The sequence below is a fragment of the Desmodus rotundus genome, chromosome 2 (assembly GCF_022682495.2).
Source record: "Desmodus rotundus isolate HL8 chromosome 2, HLdesRot8A.1, whole genome shotgun sequence".
NCBI classification, from domain to species: domain Eukaryota; kingdom Metazoa; phylum Chordata; class Mammalia; order Chiroptera; family Phyllostomidae; genus Desmodus; species Desmodus rotundus.
In genome coordinates this window covers 47,803,752-47,823,756 of record NC_071388.1, presented here as the reverse complement: position 1 = coordinate 47,823,756, position 20,005 = coordinate 47,803,752, and the positions used below count along the sequence as shown (strand labels likewise).

The 20,005-nt window shown below is 37.9% G+C and overlaps 1 protein-coding gene across 1 annotated transcript in view; it reads left to right on the top strand.

Annotated features, from left to right (window-relative positions):
* P3H2 (prolyl 3-hydroxylase 2) overlaps positions 1-20,005 on the top strand; it is a 147,231-nt gene that overhangs the window by 106,192 nt on the left and 21,034 nt on the right. The window contains exons 2-4 of the mRNA XM_045192071.3: positions 12,856-13,008; positions 13,946-14,135; positions 18,895-19,026. Coding sequence (XP_045048006.2) covers positions 12,856-13,008; positions 13,946-14,135; positions 18,895-19,026 — 475 coding nt within the window. The remainder of the gene's footprint in view (positions 1-12,855; positions 13,009-13,945; positions 14,136-18,894; positions 19,027-20,005) is intronic.

Here is a 20,005-nt window from a genome sequence, read left to right as displayed (position 1 = left end):
TTGAGATACGGAATTGTTATCCAAAACACACAAAGAGTTTTTATACCTAAAAAAAACCCCACCTTAATTAAAAAATGGTCAAAGCCTTAAAAAGACACCTCATCAAGGAAGACATACAGTTGGTAAATAAGCACATGGAAAAAATTTTCCACATCATATATCATCAGGAATGTGAACTAAAGCAATGATATTCCACCCCACATCTATTACATGGCCAACATCCAGAATACTGACAGCACCAAATGCTGACGGGGGCGTGGAGCAGCCAGATCTCTCATTCATTGCTGGTGGGAATGCAAAATCATGAGGCCTCTCCAAAAGACAGTGTGCAGTCTAGCCCCCTACGGATTAAACTGCTCTTACCATCTAGCAATCTCACTCTTTGGCATTCACCCAAAGGAGTTGAAAACTTACGTTCACGATAACCTGTATATGAATGTTTATAGAAAGCTGTATTTGTAATTGCCAAACTTGGAAGCAATGAAGATATCAATGAAGGTGTCCTTCAGTAGGTAATGGATAACCTGTGGTCCATCCAGACAATGGAAGGTTATTTAATGCTAAAAATTGATGAGCTATCAAACCATGAAAAGACTTAGAGGAGATTTAAATGCCTATACTAAGTGAAAGAAGACAATCTGAAAAAGCACAATACTGTTTAATTCCAAATATGTGATATTTTGAAAAGGGCAAAACTATGGAGAGAGTAAAAAAGATCAGGGTTGGGGTGTAAAGGAATGAATAGATGGAGAACAGAGGATTTTTAGGGCATGAAAATGCTCTGTATGACACTAGAATGATATGTACCTGTCAATTATACATTTCTCCACACCCGCAGAATGTACAATAGCAAGAGTAAAATCAACAAACTCTGGGTGATTATGATGTGCCAATGTAGGTTCCTTAACTCTAACTGTTGTATCCACTCTGGTTGAAGATTTGATAATGGAGAAGTTATGCATGTGGGCAGGATGCATATTGGAAATCTCTGTTCTTTCTTTTCAATTTTGCTGTGAACTTAAAATTGCTCAAAAAAAGAGTCTTAAAAAGTTTTCTGGCCCTGACCCAGTACCTCAGTTGGTTGGAACATCGTCCTGTCACCAAAAGATTGTGCGGTCGATCACCATTTGGGGCACATACCTCAGCTGCAGGTTCAATCTCCAGGTGAGGTGTGTACAGGAGGCAACCAATTGATGTTTCTCTCTTGCATCCATGTTTCCCTCTCTATCTCTCTCTCTTCCTCCTTCTCTCTCTAAAATAAATTAAAATATCCTCAAGTGAGGATTTTGAAAACAAAGCTTTTTTGTAGCTACCTCAAATATTGTACTTCTTACTTTAAAAATCCTTTTGGAATGAGGTAGTGGACATTTTCATGACTCACTTACATACATGTACATGTAGATACATCTGTTTCTCTTTTTCCAAGAATAAAAAATCAAACACCTCAGTTTAGTGTTCAAAGGTCTCCACAATCTGGCCCTGTTCAACCTTGTTTTCCATTACTCTGCGATCTAGACCTTCAAAATGAGCCAGGTCAGCCCAATTACCATTCTGTAAAAACATCTGAGTCATTCTATTTCTCCCTTCCCTGCCTATTCTGCATCTGAGACATCCACATAGTTTATATTATTGAAGACCCAGTCTCAGTCCCACTTTCTCAATGAGACCTTCCTTGAACCTTCCGGGTGTCAACTAATAGGTGTTGGCACCAATTAAATGCCAACAGGAATCACAAATTTAGGGTGTGGTGAAAACCACATGGCTGCGAAATAGCTCAATTATAATATAGCATGGCTGCGAGGCAGTTCTGGGGCCAGTTCTCACTCTGGCTGGACAGCTCAGCTCTGCGCTGCTCTGCTCTGCTCCTTGCTGGTCTGCTCTGCTCTGTGCTGGCCTGCTTTACACTGCACTGTTCCTGCTCTGCTCTGCTCCAGGTAGACATCTGTGGTGTGTCAGCTCAGTCAGGGAAATGTAGTCTTTGGTCTTCAGAGGAAAGGGGAAGTAAGTTTCCAGAGCAAGGGGGAGCTGGCTTATACAGACAAGTCCTTGCCCTGGTCTCAGACTGATCTGTCCTCATAGAAATGCAGCCTCCAAATCCTCAGTTTGATTGGTCCAAAAAGCACTTTCCTAATTGGTCAGAATGGGGATGCTTTGATTGGTCTGTGAAGATGTTGATGGAGATATAGCTGCACAGCTCCTATTGGATGGGGTAAGGCTCAGTCCTCTTGGTTGAAACAGGTCTCCTGGAACTCCTTTAACAGGACTGGCACAGATGGCAGAAGCACAGTGCAGGCAGGGCGTTTCAGTACAGTGCAGGTAGTTCAGTGCAGGCTTCTCCATGAAGTAAGGTTTGTGTGAGAGGCCCTCATGTAGAAATGGCGGCTAGGCTCTGTTCCTCCCTTTCCTTCCTTCCTTCCTTCCTTTTCTTTTCTTTTCTTTTACTTAGAGCCCAGTTAGCCATCAGCAATCCTTAATAGGTGTGTTTTCCCTCAGGAACCACAAAGGCCACTGTGATTTCAAATTTCTCACAATTTCCATAGCACCATGTTGCCTGTTAACCACTCACTCTGCCCTCTAATTCTGTAGAGCCTAAGTTCTTAAGATCAATAGTTTGTGTATATCTCCTTGTCCTACTGGATTGTGCATAAGAAAAGGTCAAGGACCATATTGCAAATATTTTATATCTTCAGAGAGCATCTATCATACTTCTTTCTAGGGCAGAAGTGATCAGCAAACTCTTATTACATGGACCAGATGTATACAAACACACTCACTTCTACTTTGAAATAGTAGAGTAAAATTTGTGAATGTTTTAATAAAAGATATATATTGCACCCATAGTCTTAACACTAATTTTCTGTGTGAGTCCTTCCTTCACCTGTAAATGAGGCAGTGATACCAGATGATTTAAAGAGAAGTTCTAGCCCTGGTTGCTTATGGTTAATGAAGGTTAACATTCAGAAGACCAATGCAAGTGCCACAAAAATTACAAGAATTAATGCTACGTGATATGTTTAAAAGTAAGTGGATTTTGTCCAAGCTTTAACCTCCTCACAAATTCAGATGGCCCAAAACTTCTTTCCAGTACAGTCCATTGGCTAAGGTACAAAGAAAATGTTTGGGTTTATATTTAACCTGTGGAGATGGCAGGGATATTTAATTTACAATACAGCCTGAAGGCTATTGCCAAGGCTGAATGCTTTAAAAGTACAGAGGTGATGCCAGAGGAGCTTATGAAACTTTGAAAGAACGTTGTCATCATAACTACCTCTTTAATAAGACCATGTGACCTGTCAGGTTAAGAGTGTCCATTAGTCAGCTTGATGGGTTAAACACTTGAAGGGACTTCAGTCTCTTCTCAGAATCCCCTGCAAGGGAGTCTTTAGAGTGAAACCCCCTTTGCCTTGTAGCCATGGTGCATTCCTTTACATGAGCTGAAGTGAATGTTTGGAAATACTTTTTGAAGTAAATCCTCCCACCCTTATAAGAGCAAGAGAGAGTTTGTATTTCATAGGGGAACATGGCATATTTTTACCAAAATGGTACAAGTGGAAAAGCTTTTGATTTGCTTGTTTACTTTTCTTATATTTCTCACAGTGAAGTGATTTGGTGGAGTGTTAACTTCGTTTCATAAACACAAAATAGGAGACCAAAACGGAAGGGAGATACTAGAAACAGGAATGATAGCTTTTTTGTCTATATGCTTAGTAAGCCCTAAAGTCCTCCCCAAATCATGGGTTTTGGCCAGCTATCTCCAATATTAGCCTAGCACTGTTACAATTTTTAACAAGGCAGGGCCCAATTTATCTTTTCTTTTCCCTGACCCACATGCCTCCATCTGTAAACCACTGGGGAAAATGGGGGCTTACGAGAGAAATAGGAGAAAAACCTTCACTTTGGTTCTCAGTTCTCTGGCTTTGCACTCCTTCTTGCCTATGACAAGCATTTTATGCCTGTCTTTTTAGTTTATAAACCAGTGTTGCAGACACACAGTATAGTTTTGAAATTTTTATATTCTCAAGGTTAGAAAAGTCAGTGTTATATCTACATTAAGCTATTACTATGGGGGGAACAGGGGGGAGGGTTTTCAGGAACATGTATAAAGCACACAGGACAAAACCAAAGGGGGGGAGAATCGAGGGTGGGAGGTGGGGATGGCTGGGGTGGGGGGAGTGGTGGGGAGAAAATGGAGACACCTGTACTTGAACAGCAATAAAAAAGAGAGAGAAAAGAATATCTTAGAAGCAGAAAACCCAAATCTACAGTTAATTGTCATTTGGCGATCATATTTGACAACTGAATTCAAATGATTGCAACTCCATAGAGTGGGGGTGGGGGAGGGAATGCTGCCTGGCTGCTAGTGGCTACAGAGACGTGATTCTGGTAGTGAGTAATTAGGGAGCTGGTTGTTGGCTCTAGAGAAGCGATGGCCAGATAGAACTTTTTTAATGGGTCACTAGGGAAAGACAACATTCATCTCCATTTATCATAATGAAAACCAGACAGAAGCAAAGCATGAGTGAATGGTTAGAAAAACAACATTTGTTTTTGTACCATGAAGTTCATTAGGGGCGACTCAGTCCATCCCAGCACTAGTTTCTAAGTGAGGTAAGAGTTCATTTTCCAGCTCTTTGAAAGTTTTTACAATAGGAACTGAGTAGACACTCAATAAATGACCATTTTTTATTAGTAGTATTGTAAAGTGTTTTATAAACTCTACAGCAATATACAAGTGTACATTCTTATTAACTTTATGTACAAGATCAAGATCACGGTCACCAATATGAGTGTCTCAAAGGAGAGGAGTATAATTCTGGGCTTGCAAAGAGCGACATTGGATTTCTATTTATTTATTTTCAAAATCAGACACCAATATGACTTTTTTATGTGTTGAAGTGATGACTACTGCAGTAGTCATGGGAAGCTGGCAAAACTGGAGTATGAACTGAGTGACATCTACCTTCCAAAGAAATTTTTTAAGAGAATTAAAGCTGTGGTTTCAAAAACAGTAGCAGGAAACAAATGTCAGACAGGTCTTGGCACAGACGTTCTTTTCGGTAACCGTTAGTCAGCCTCCGACACCTCCAGGGAGACTGACTTCTGGACAACACCGCAGAGGTTACGGTGCCTGCCCAGTTGTTCCTTCTCACCCAGTCCTGGTGTTTAGAACCAAAAACAATAGAAACATCCGATAACCCCCACACACTAATTTCATTTGATCCCTGGCACATATGACTTGCCCACATTGCATCGCAAAGATAGTGTTCTCTCTTCCTTGCACAGCAGACATTCAAGTCTTGGCTGTTTTCTTGTTAGGAAATTAGACATTATCCAGATGGCTTGAAGGATTTTGTCCAATTAAGCACACACTTATTTTCTGGCTGATACATTGAGGTTTTGTTGTTTTTTTCTTTCAAAAACTTCAGGGATTTTTTGTTTTAAATAGTCTCTAACCTGAAATATCATGTTTAAAAAATTCTGCCTCTTCACCTTATTTTTTTTTCCTTACCCAGAAAGAATGTTTTTATTTAGATAAGAAAACTTCTAGCAGATTTAGCTGATAGAATCTCTTGTTCCTCTATGCTTGTAAGGATAACCTCATTCGACAGTGGCTAGTCACCATCAGTGTTTAACCTTAACTTGTAAACATCAGATTAAAACTTCACCAGAGTGTTTAGAAAGAGCAGGAAGATATTAATCAGGCTTAGGACCATAAGTAATTGAAGAAAAGAGCATGAACAGTTTGGCAAGAGAAAGTGCTTTAAAAAGACATATTCTTCCCTTCCAATTTATTCCATAGAGAAAATGTTCCTCTTTAGAAATGCCATTTCCCATCTAATCCTTACCAAATAGTAATGTGAAAGCTATAAATATTTACTTATAACCATGGCTACATCTCAGACGAACATTCCATAAATACAAAGATAATTTTATTTCTATATTAGCATGCATGCTTAACTTGTGAATTAATAAGGGTTCTTTAAAGCTGGAAATTTCTAAATTTTCTGCATTGAAAGATAGGAAAGAATTTAATTACTAGAAGTTTCCTTACTATAAGGATTTGTTTTTTTTAATAAATTGTCCCTTTCCTGTGTCCAGCAGGACTTTGTGTTACCTTGCTAAAACAATTGTTTGTGTAGTTAGATTTTTGAAATGGAAACAAAAACAAACAAAAAAAACTAAAAAGAGGGGAATATGCCAGCTTTAATACAACTTATTTCTGAGCTTTCTAGTAGTCAAGGTAAAAAGGACAGCACAACATGTTATATGGTCATCAATGTACGGTAAATGAATTTTATAAATCTGTTAAGTTATTTTCCATAGCTGAATCATTAAATAATTTAATGCATGTGTCTTTTTGCAAGTTATATTCATAGCATAAAGGATAGTCCCATCACCAGAAATTGTGAAACACAAATGCAAAGTTGTTTTTCATATGGCTATTTTTTCTTTTTCAGTTACATTAGATATTCAGTATTATTTTATATTAGTTTCAGTTGCACAGCATAGGTTAGACATTTATATAGTTTATGACATGAAACTCCAGTAAGTCCAGTACCCACCACATAGTTACTGGAGTATCATTGACTGTACCCGCTATGCTGTACTTTATATCCTGTGACTACTCTGTAACTCCCAATTTGTACTTTTAATCCCTTTACCTTTTCCACCCAGCCGAGCAACCCCACCCCTCCCATCTGGTAACCATCAGTTTGTTCCCTGTATGTGAGTCTGTGTTTTGCTTGTTTGTTTATTTTATTCTTTAGATTCCACATATAAGTGAAATCATGTGGTATCTGTCTGGCTTATTATATTTGGCATTATACACCCTAGGTTCACCCGTGTTGTCACAAATGGTAAGATTTCATTCTTTTTTATGGCAAAGTAATATTTCACTGCATATACGTACCACTACCTCTTTATCCAATTCTCCATTCATGGGCACTTAAGTTGTTTCCATGTCTTACCTATTGTAAATAATGCTGGTCCTAGGTGCACTTGAAAAAAAAACATATACTCTAGTGCTTTGGGGTAAAATGCTCTAAAAATATCAATTAAATCTATCTGGTCTAATTTGTCATTTAAGGCCACTGTTTCCTTGTTGATTTTCCATGCGAAAGACTTATCCATTGAGTACAGTGGGGTGTTAAAGGCCCCTGCCATGAATGCCTCCCACTGGTCTCTGTCTTTATGCCCATTAACATTTGCTGTATATATGTAGGGGCTCCTGTGCCGGATGACAAATGTTTATAAGGGCTGAATCCTATTGTTGGGTTGATCCCTTTGTCGTTATGAAATGTCCTCCCCCTTTGTCCCTTATTATCATACAGCTATTTTTTGACGCTCTAAACATTTGACTCCATTATGTAGAAATCATTAGGACTTCTTTAAAATAAGATTGAATTTTGATTAACTAGCCTGGTGGTTACATTTGAAACACTACTATTTATAGAATTTAGTTTAACTTAGTAGTTCAAACTGCTTCCAAATTTTGTTTAAAATTTTGATGGGTCCTCATTTTTAGAGTATTTTATAATATGTGTTTAATTTTATTTTAATTCAAGAAATTAACTTTGAGCTGGCAAAAATTTAAGGTAAATTTGAGGACATTAGCATGTACTAAAATATCTACAAAAATGTCTGGTATAATCTTTACTAAAAAAAAAAAAATGTTACTGATCCGTAAAAGGAAGACTGAAGTTTTTAGACCATATATTTTTAGCATAATGTACATGCTGTAATTTGGTGAACTTTCTTTCTCTCCAGCCAGTATGTTTATGCTGCTAAGCAGACTTAAAAACTTCTGCTTAGAAACCAACTGTCTTCAGTGTGTCCTTGCATGCTGCACAGTATGAAACCTCATATGCGGTTAAAAATGGCCGGAAGTCGCTACATTGTGAAATTTACCTAGAGTCAAGGCAAAAATTACAGCATTTTATCAAAATGTAATGCATAATATTGGATGAATTCCAAATGTTAGAATGAGGAAAATAGAGAAAGAATTCCCTTCTTTACTGAAAATGTTGATGCTCGAGTAGAACAGGAATTACTTTGGGCTTGACATTTCACCATGATTGTATAAAAAAGGCTTCAGAAGATAGAAAGTGATCTTAAATATTCTTTTTTTCAGAAGTATACAGTGTTCTTTACATGTTTTAATGCTTTAGGATATCTTTTTTCCTTCCTTGCACATGTCCTACGAGCTGTTTTAAATTTCTAATTCAAAGTATTTGAGCTTCATGTTTCTTCTAATTCAGAAGAGAGGGAATTTATATATTTTCCCTCAATATGCTTAGAAATTTTATAATTGTTTTCTTTTGTGCTGTATGTTTGCCTTCTGAATTAAGAAACGTTGCTATAGCAAGGATGAAGAGCATAGAAAGGAAGGGAAAGAGAGACGGGGTAAAAAGGAAGGATTCTGACCTATTCTGTCTTATTTTTATTTTAGGAAGTAAAAACATTATCTCTGACTTGGATTATTACAGTATTCTCCTGCCTGCTACCAAAGATCTAGTTTTCAAATAGCAGACTGAATTATTACTTTAAAATGCATATCAGATAATGTTCAAAGTCTTTACTAGTTTTCTCCTACATTTAGAACAACATTCAAACTCTTTACCATTGCCTACAGGTGATCTGTTGTCCAACTTCTCAGCTCTCCCTCCTTAATCTCTGCTCTGCTTTTAAAAAAATATCAAGACTTTTTCCACTTCAAGCCCATTTCACTTGACATTCTTTTGTCTGGAATGCTCTTCCTCCTGTTCTGCTCATGACTGACTTCTCAAAAATGTAGGTCTCACCTCAAAAATCCTTTTGCAGAGACACGTTCCTTGACTAATTTACCTACATGAGTCCTGCTTTCATTCCAACCCCCAGCAGGCTCTTACAGTATTTTGTTCATTTGTTTCCTCGTAGCACTTAGCACGATCTAAAATCATTTTTATCAATGATTTACATACCTGAGACTTGTCTCCTTGGATGAGACTGTAAACACCTAGAAAGCAAGGTCTTTGTTTTGGTCATGTAGGTATTGTCATTGATTGTTACAATGTCTGTCAAAGATTCTGTGCAAAATAAATATTTGTTGACTAGGTGAATGAGTTAAATAAAGAATTTGGGTATGCCCTGGCTAGTGTGGCTCAGTGGATTGAGCTCTGGCCTGTGAACCAAGGGTTGCTGGTTCGATTCCCAGCAGGGCACATGCCTGGGTTGCAGGCCAGGTCCCCAGTAGGGGCTGTGCAAGAGGCAACCACACATTGATGTTTCTCTCCATCTCGTCCTCCTTCCCTTCCCCTCTGTCTAAAAATAAATAAATAAAGTATTTAAAAATAAAAAAGAATTGGGGGGTGTGACTGTAGTACTGAGCCCATGGGTGTTTTCTTCAATAGGAAAATGGTAAATTAGAAAACTTCTAGAAGTTCTTCTAGAACTTTTTTGGGGAAAAGTTTTCACAATGATAGATAGGAGGAAGTTATGCTAGAAAGTTAAGGTAAGGGCCAAATCCTGGACATTCTTGAGTGCCACAGTACATGGTTTCTGGAATCTCTGTTGTGGTCAGTGGGTAGCTACTGGAGGTTTTTCAGTAGTCTATGTGTACTTCTGAAATGCTCCTTTGTTTTTAGCCATGGAAAATCATTTGTGTCTCAGAGGAGTCTCATTCACTCAGCAGTGGACAGGGTCACTTCTGCATGCCAGCAGGGTGTTGATTTAATCAGCACTCATTTCTTTTCCATGAGGCATGGCTGCCACGTATAGTCGTGGTGCTTCTGGGCTGGCAGGAGAAAGTGTTTGCTTCGTTCTTCATAGCCAGAGGTGAAATAAATGGCCAGTGCTTCCTGAAGGCATTTCTTACCCCATTTCTTACGTATCAGTAGAACGTGGGCTCCTTAAAAGTGATACAATCTTGTTAAATCATTTCCCTCTCTCCAGTTCTTTATTTTGCAACTTGTTTTTCTAATGCATAGAGTTACCCTCACATTAGAGTTATCCTCTCCTGCGCTTTGTCTTATTTTGGTCTTAAAAGAAATCCAGTTTGGAGCCTTTAATACAGTTTGCTTTTGTTTGTTTTAATGGAGTAGTGGGTAGATCCTTCCTTAGCTGAAACCTGGTACTTGCAAGGCCTTGTAATAATCTCTGGCCAATAATATGGCATTATGTGTAGCATACACATGCTCACCCGGACCTCTCCTACCTCTTCAGATGTGTGTATCTAATTTCTAAAATGAAGTACAAAGAGACAAGCTTCCAGTTAAAGTAATGGTCTGTTTTATAGACTCTGGCAGCCAGTACTAGTTTCCTGAACTGGTTCACAATAATTTAAAAGCCTTGGCCTGTTCATGAATAAGTTTTATGGTTTAACTTTAAGTCATGGAATCTTTTTATACGAAGATTGAGGGTGATGGTATTATGTTCAATACCAGGTTATAAATAAGGAAAGCACCAAATAAGGATAACCCAGTGTGGTCAAACTTAAGAAGAAGAACCAGTATATTAACATTGTCTGACAGTTTTCAAAAGCTACTGGATCGCATTCATAGATGGTAATCACTATTGGAAACTGTCGGTGGGAATACTGACTTCTGAGATGTACTAAACTTACACCTTTTAGTATATTACAGCTTATGAAGCACACGCACATGTGGTACACTAATATGCCTTTGGTTTGTGTGTAAGAGATGTACTTACTAGAAGTTCCTTTTTCTTTCCTTAGACATGTAATAGACATCATCTATGTGTAAAGTACAGAAAAAAAGATAAATAAGTCATACGGTCCCTTCCCTCAGAAAGCTCTACTAGAAGAAACAAACATACTCAGGTAGATACAATGTACAACAGCATATTAATGCCAGTAGAGGAAAAGGGACAATATTGTAATGTTTGACTATAGGGGCAGGGTTGATAAGGATCTCTTAGAGAAGACCGAATTGAATTTTGTTTTATCGGATATGTTAGATTTCAATAAGAAAAGACCAAGGGAGAAATGACCTCTAAGCCAGCGAAACAGTCTGAGCAAAACACGAAGGCAAGAAGATGAAAAACATAAATGTTGATTTCTGTTCCATCAACAATAATGGCTGATGCCATAGAACCCGAGTATGTCGCTGCTGATCTGTTTTGTTCACAGCTTTCAGTTTGCCTCTTAATTGGAGGCAGTTTACACCAAACATTAGAACCTTAAGAATCCTCATCAATTATGTATCCATGAAAGTTACAGACTATACCCATCATTAAGGAGAGCATATTTACATCCTTGAAACTGATAGATCACTTATATGTCATAGTCTATTGTTTATTTTATTAAGGTTTTAGTGATTTCTGAAGCACATTCTTATATATATTACACAATTAATTTTTTCCAAAATCTTATGTAGTAGATGGTGATGTGGGGATTTTAAGGGTGTTTTTCTTAAAGGAGAAATGAGGCACAAATGCTCAGATGACATTTTCCAGGTTCACTTGGTTAATAAGTGTAGACACACACCCAATTTACAATCTGTTCTTTTCATCTATACCTATATGCTTGTTACTTTGTAGATGTCCACAAAACTCGTGTTTGTGTTGGTGTGTGTGAGAAATTGAGAAAATTTAAGAAAGAAACTGGTCCAAAATTAGTGGTTTTGACAGCCAAACTAATTCTGGGAGCAAAGAATTGAGAACAAAGGTAAAAGTGGCAGGGAAAGCTGATTTTAGACCAGTTTTGATGGAAGGGGAATGTTATGGTATTATTAGACAAAGTTAAGGATGTCAAGTCTTAAAATAGGGAAGGTTATGTTTTCTGTGGTGAGGGTTAAAATTCTCTATATACCAGAAGACGGCAATAACTAGAGACTTCCGGACTTACTACTTCTTTCTGTATCTTCCTCATACTTGAGTGTCCAGACTGTCAAAAGCATCCTCAGTTGAATTTTATATGGTGTTCCGTGATTGTATATTTACTTGTTCAGGAACAATGAGTTTTTATGTTATATTTGAAAACAGATGAAACATAATTTAAATTTAACATGACAAAGACTACTAATATAAATGTTCAGTTTCCAGATACAGGGCAAATCAATCTATCTACAGACATTCCTCATGACTAAAGCAAAGAGAAATGTCTTAAATTGAGTAAATTTAATTTCATTTTGTTAAAAAGTACATTGCTGCGTGTTACATGGAGAGCAATGTATTAAGTGGTTTAGGAGACGATTTACAGTGTCTATGTAGTGATTATTAAAAAGTCTTTTTTTTGTTAATGACAATCAGAGTTGTAAATTTAGAATTAAATACTGCAATCAAAGGAGTGTGGTAGAACAATGTCTGTGCTGTATTTAGCATCTTTTACTGGAATAATTTACTCCTTCTAACTTTGTATTTTTCACATTCTAAAGCCTGGTAACAGGCTTTGGTGGGGTGGGAGGTATACCCAGTCCCACCCTTCGGAAAGTCATAGGTTAGTTTATACTCCCATGGTCAGGGTCAAGGCAAAAGGAATAAAAAGAAATGAAGAGACAATGAAAGACAAAGATGTTGAAAATATGAATTAGACGTAGCACAGCACTGGCACTTCCTATTATGCTTAATTATAAAACAAACGGAAGCATATAGATTCAATTTCCCAGACACAGATGGCTTAGAAAATAGGGGGAAGAGAATGAACTTGGAACAAAGTACATGTATCCATTCTCGCTAAAGTTGAAATAGCCACACACCATTTTAAGAGTACGGTTGATGTACCTCCTGGAGGTTATGTATAGTGAATGTGAACTGGAACCCGACCCTGCTACTTTCAAACTGTGAGACCTTGGCCTAGTACTGAGCCTGGCATAGAAATACTTGTCTTTAATTCATCCTTTTTTTCTTTTTTATCCATAGCTTAACCAGCTGGAAAAGGCAGTGGAAGCAGCCCACACGTTTTTCATGGCCAACCCTGAACACATGGAAATGCAGCAGAACATCGAGAATTACAGAACGATGGCTGGCGTTGAAACATTCCAGTTGGTAGATAGAGAAGCCAAACCACACCTGGTGAGCTCCCTGCGCTCCTGCCAACCATGTGGCGCTAAGTGCTCCTAAGTTTTATTTGACTCAAAGCAGATTTCTATGAATGGATATCGCAGATTTGGTTCCTGATTTCCAATACAGTGACATTTTTATACTTTTGGAGTTATTAATGAAATGTTATAATGATCAGGGTTGAAAAAATTGAGAGACAATGAGAATTAATTTAGAAAACCAGTATGACATGGTGTAGAGTAGGATGTAAATATCTGTAACCCTTCCTGAGCGTCAGCTCTCCCTCCAGCGCTTATTTTACACCTAGGACATGAAGCCAACGTGAATTGCGCACTTCACACGGTACTTTTATAGCTCCAAGTCCAGTGGTTTTTCCATTGTATCAGTACTTTCAAATTCTGGTTGATTTTTTTTAAGCCACGCAATTATTTGTTGAAACGAAATCTTACTTAAAATCATATGTTGAAAGGGATTCTTTTACAATTTGAAATGTTGCTATTTTTAACATGTGTCCTCCAAGATGATTGAAGAAAATGATAAAAGAGGAAGATTTTAAATGGAAGCCTTTTTTTTTTTTTTTTTTGAGCCAGGCCTGGAAATGGTTGTCAGGTCCACCCACATCAATCCTCCTATACTGTGTTGCATGGCCCTACCTACATTCAAAGGGGTTAGAAAGTGTAGTCTTGAGTGTGCTTGGGAAGAAAATGACATTGATTGGTACCACAGTAGCTGGCTTGCCCAGTAAGTCCTTTCTTATGTACAGTTAGCGGAAGCCAGAGCCCTCACACTTTATCTCCCAGTGCAGCACTTTTTTTATCCTTTCACAGCACAAGAGTCCGACACCCCACCTACCTAAGTGATCCAGAGTCTGCCTGAACCGTGCTATTCAAGTGCCCTGCGGGCTCTCTTTTTGAAAGAAAAAAAAAAAAGGTTTCCTGTTTCTTTGCAGGAGAGTTACAGTGCAGGAGTCAAACATTACGAGGTGGATGACTTTGAGCTAGCCATCAAGTACTTTGAACAAGCTTTGAGAGAATATTACAGCGAAGATGGGGAGTGCCGAGCCCTGTGTGAGGGGCCTCAGCGATTTGAGGAGTACGAGTACTTAGGGTATAAAGTTGGTCTCTATGAAGTCATTGCAGGTAAAGCTTATTTTTCTTTCATTTATGTTATGATTATAGATATACTACATGCAATCTGTAAAAATATTCCAACAATATGTTGTAGAAATATATATTGTAAGAAGTGAAAGATTTTCATATATCTAAACAATCCTACCTCCTACAGATAAATTTAAGTAGTTTTAACTTTTAGTGACTATGCTCCCAAACATTTTCATATGTATATCTAAATATTTATGTATTTATTTATGATAATTTTATTTTTATAAAAATAGGACAATACTATAAATACTGAATATCGGCATATTTTTTGTTTTGTTTCATTTTATGCTTAACAATATATTGTGGACTTCTTCTCATGTAAGTACATGTGGATCTACCTTATTGTATTTAGTGGTTGTATAATGTTCCATTATGTGTGGGGATGACACAGTTTATTTGACCAGGACTTTACCAATGCATTATTAGGGAAGTTCTAATTTATTATTATTATAACAATGTAGTAGTGAATCCCTTTTTATTGTCTTTTTTAATTATTTAAAAGAGTATTTTATTATATGTGGGAATTTAATGTGTTACAAAATAGTATTTAAAATAGTAGGTAATGTGTGCATTCTACATTAATTGAGGAGATCAGCTAGTTAACCGTTTGTGGGAGGAAGTGAATTTTCTGCTGCATATGAAAATATCAACATGCATTCTTTTTATATTAATAATTCCAGTGTAAAAAACAATTAGAAGAAAATGCAGGAGAGCATTTGTATAATATTAGGAGAGGAAAAGTTCTTTGCTTGACAAAACAAGAAATATGAAGAAAAAGACTTTAATAAGACTTATAAACACAAAAGATACAATAAATCAAACTTATTTATGAATGACAAGTTGAAAAACTGCAAAAAAACTTAGAGTTAATTTCTTTAATGTTTAAATGGAACATGCAAATTATTAGTAGTAGTAATTTCATTGTCATTTGCCAGTAGTAATAATAATAACATTTATTTAGCAATTACAGTATAGAAAACTGTACTTCTTTATATCTTTTTTAATGCTCTAAACAACTTCTTATGGAGATAATAACTATTGTTATTCACTCTCTTCTTTTTTTAAATGAGGAATTTGTACCCCAAAAGTTTAAATAGTGCGATTAAATTGAAACCTGGAATCAAAGTTAGGCTTCCCTCACTCCGGAGCCGGCAGTTCAAAGGCCTGTACAACTTAAAACTGGACAAAGGGTAATTTATCAATAATAAATGTTTAACAGATAACTGTGGAGTATACATTATGCTCCACATTGTAAATATATGAAAAACAGTGATCGACTTCACATGTACTTATAGAAATGCAAATTAATGAAGTCAATACGCTCTCCCCAACTTCCAACATTTTCTCTCTCCATGAAAAGTACCACTCACCTAGTAGCTCAAACCAAACCTTGAGAAGCTGTACATCTTTCAATCCAAAATTTCCCTAAATTCCTGCCTCCTCTGATTTGTTGCCAGACTTTGATTGATGTTACCTTCTAATGGCACTAAGCTTTCTGGGTTCTCTCCACCCCTTTCATTACCATCCTGGTTCAAATCAACAGTATATTTCAACGAAATCATTGTGTTCTCTTCATGTTTCACTCTGTAGGCAGGCAGAGCAGTCTTCAAAAAAAATGAGTGTCTGCTCACACACGTGGTGAAAATCCTCCACTGGCTCCACTGCTCGTGGAATAAGCCCCCAAACCTTTAACAAGGATTTCGTGACTGCACACTCGTGTACGTTTTCCTCTTTACCCCTTTTTCCCTCTTTGTGACCCATTCCTACGGTAGTTCTTTTAATCCCTTGGATATGCCAAGCTCACTTCCACTTACAGACCTTCAAAATATTCCCTTTCTCTATCACTGGGCGCATGTCCTATCTTGTTCAGTGCCCAGTCCTCAAAGCCTAAGTACAGTGATTGGCAAGTAGTAGGTTCTAAGTAAATGAATGGGTTAAATGACCAAAGTAGAGGGCATATCCATCAATTACACTGCAGAGATTACGATGGCTAATAATATTCTGTATTTGTGAAAATGTAGATCGAAAATTGTTAAGGTCCTTTAGCAGGGCAATTGGAGAATATCCATTAAATTAGACAAGGAAGTTAGACTGAGAATCAAGTTGTCAAATGACCGATTTGCCACACACTTAGTTACCCTAAATCAACTAAATGCACCTAAAATCAGTACCAATATCTGAATTATTGAGGACTCCTGCCCCCAAAGTTGTGTTACACTGGGCTTCTGTCAGAGCCATTTGCCTGCACTTTTGTGAGCATTGCTCATTTGAATGTCAGGGTCACGTGTTTTGCATTTCCATTTGCTGTGCGTTTCTCTAAAGAGAAATACTTTTCCTTTGTTACCATTTACTATCTTGCAGTTTTGTGGGGATATGTGTCCTACCTCCACTCCCACATTTGCCTCTACACCTGCCTCTACCAGTGGCCGCTAAACAGCCGTGACAAATGTCCGAATACTAGTTTGGAAAAATTGACTAACAATTACGCACAAGTTAGCATTTAGCAATTTGCTCAAGGTCACCACAGCATGTTGTCGCTGGCAGAGAAGAGCTCTCCTAACTCAGACTCTTAATACTGAACACAACTTCCAACACCATGACCCCCACTTTCGATAAAGAAAAGTGATTTAAAAAGTCATAGTCCTTTAAGTTCAAGCCAAATGTTATGTATTATAGAAATATGATGTCTTCTTGGGAATTTGAAACCTTCAATTTTCTATGAGATGGAAATTTTAGAAAGTACTACTACATAGTCTTTTGGATATAAACTTATTAGAAACATATTAATTGCATGAGATAAGATTTGGTATAGAAAGGAAGCAAAGAATACAACTAATAAGTGATATTATAACTGTGAATTCTTGTTTGGTTCACAACTGTGCTTTTTGGTTCAAAACTGTGCTAAATTTGGAGTAAAACTGGCTTTTAAAATACAAATATATTTAGAAAGTCAGAATATTTGAATTTTACTGTCAGAAGACCATTAAAAACTAGAGAAATATACAAATGGCTTCTGAATGCCATTATTTATTACTAGCCATGCTTGTTGAAGCCCTAAAATATATTACTGTGTTACATTTATTTTGCTGCTCTTTATATCTTGCTTTGAAAAACACTTTTAATCAGATTTTGATTTCCTGGCAGGTGTGTTTCCCACTTTTTCCTTTTGCTTGTCATTTGGAATTAGGAGGAGTGTGTGTAGGAAGGTAAATGGCCTGCTAACTAGGAGAAAACAGTTGAGGGTTGTTTGTTGTTTTTTTCCTGAGAAATGAAATAGCTAGCTATTTATCTCTCATATGCTAATCAGGTAAACAGAACTCATTCTTCCCCTCACATTTCCCCATTTGGAGTTAAGAATCTTTGAACTGCAGGGATTCTATTAGCTGTGCTATATTGGATGGAATTGGCCAGGTTATGTGACAAATGGCACCTTTTCTTACTAGAAAATGTATATTCCATTCCAGCTGTGTTTTGGGGTTCTTCTTCAAGGTCATCAGGTGCCATCTGAGCTCTCCTACCTGTTGAAAGCAGGCAGTTGCGGTGAACTAAACGGTGTAGTCGTGAAGTGAGATGGTTTTACCATCCTTCTCAGGAGAACCTGCTCACTCAGCATGAGCACAAACTATTCTCTTGCTGAAAAAGAGACCTCCATCTTCATTGTCAAAACCAAAGTTGGGGCAAAACATAGGAAGTGTTTTTCCCCCACTTCTGGTTCATTAGTCACTTGTGTTTTCTCAGCTCATGCTCGGGAGAGCTAGAGCCCAGAGCTGAGGGGAGCATGGAAACCCCTTCACTTCAGCATCTTGGCCTGTTTGCAAGCAAGGAGAATGGGAATAAAGAAAGGGGGACGAGGAGAAAGAGGCAAAGTGCTTATTTAAATTCTTCGGCTTTCACTCTTTTGGCATTTTACCAGTGCCCAGCAGGGGTGTCTAACCCGAGGCCCACGGGTTAGCCCAATACAAAATCATAAATTTACTTAAAACCTTTTTTGTGCTCATCAGTTTTTGTTAGTGTTTGTGTATTTAATGTGTGGCCCAAGACAACTCTGCTTCCAGTGTGGCCCAGAGACGCTGAAAGGTTGGACACCCTTGCTCCAGGATTAGGATTTAGTGCAGTTCAATTTTGTCCAGGTGGTGGACTAATTTATCATTGGCCAAATAGGTTTCTAATCAGTAGGTGTAAAGGAATATTGTTTTTATTTCCCCTTTAGGATAAGGTAACAAGCAGAAAGAGCATTCTAGTTTACTTCTCTGAAGTGAACTCCCCACCAGGGCAGTTCCCTTCTCTCAACCGATCTTTAACAAAGCCGGACCTAACCTTCTGATCCTGACTCTGGGACGCTTCAGGCTATGGAAATATCTGAAAAGAGGCTCTGAAGTTGTTAAATACAGGGAAGTCAGCTATCTGGCTGGGTGTGAGTGGGGTGAGGCCGCCTGTGTCACTTTCAGGAGGTGTAGAAAACAGGACACATGGAAGGGAAGAGTGCAGTACACGGGAAAGACCAGGAGTCCGAAGATCTGGAGTCTACTATTACTAACTCTAGTGAGCACCAGTTAGGAGGCCCTGGCAAGCCACTTAACTTTCTTGGTGAAAATGGTTTTTGGTCATGAAGTGAGGATAACAGTGACGTGTTCTCAGAGTGTGGTGGGGCGAGGAACGCCCTGCGTGACGGCTCTGACTGCGAAGTCTGCACATTCGGCTGACTGCAGGCACCTTCTTGTCGGCTCTCGTTTCCCAGATCACTACGTGCAGGTGCTGCTGTGTCAGCATGACTGCGTGAGGGAACTCGCCACCCGCCCCGGCCGCCTCTCTCCCATTGAGAACTTTCTTCCCCTGCATTATGACTACCTACAGTTCGCCTACTATCGAGGTAAAGCGTGGGTTATCCGCCAGGACCTCTGCGGGAGGGGGTGGTGCCCATCACTGCAGAGTTGCTCTCTCATCTCCCATTGCCACAGCTCAGACCGGGAAGAGCAGCAGGGGAAACTAGGAATGGGCAGATGCTCTGACAACGTCCTGAAAACTATACTAAGATTGACGTTTTATATGATTTGTTGAAGTGACTTTTTTCAACTTAATTTTAAAACGTAATATATTCACAGGTTCAGAGACCAATCATCATAAAGGCCTCCCTCTCTTCCTTTTTCCCACAACCTACTTCCATGTCCTGCAACCAGGTTTTTTTATTTATCCCTCCAACATTTTTATACAGAAATGACACACACACACATTCTGACTTACTCCTGCATCTTGCACAAAGAAGACAGCATATTTTTTACACTCTTCCCTACATTATTTTCTTCACTTAATAATACATATCAGGTGTTTTTTAGTTAGGTTGGACCTACAAAATTACCATTTGCTCAGGTCAAATTTTGGTAATTTTATGATTCAACCTAATTGTATCAGTACAGAGACCTTACTCGTGAATTCTCTTTACATCTGCATGTCTTTGTACTGTAATTTATTTCATGTGACCCCTTTCTGGTGGGCATTGTGCTGTTTATAATTTTTTGCTATGATAATCAATGAAAAAAATGAATAACATCATTTTCCATTTGAACATAAATATCTGTAAGATGGATTTCTATGAATTAAATGGTTTTGTTCTTTTGTAATTTTGATAGATGTTGCCAATTTTTTCTTCATGGAGTACGTTTTTAATTGCTCATCAGCAGAATATATTATCAAATTATCAGATATTCACCAATCCATTAGGTGAAAATTGTTATCTCAATATAGTTTTACTTTCCATTCATCTTATTAAGAAAGAGAGAGACTGAGCATCTTTTCTTATATTTAAGAACAATGAGTAGAATTTGGATTGCTGAAATTACTCTTAGGTATCG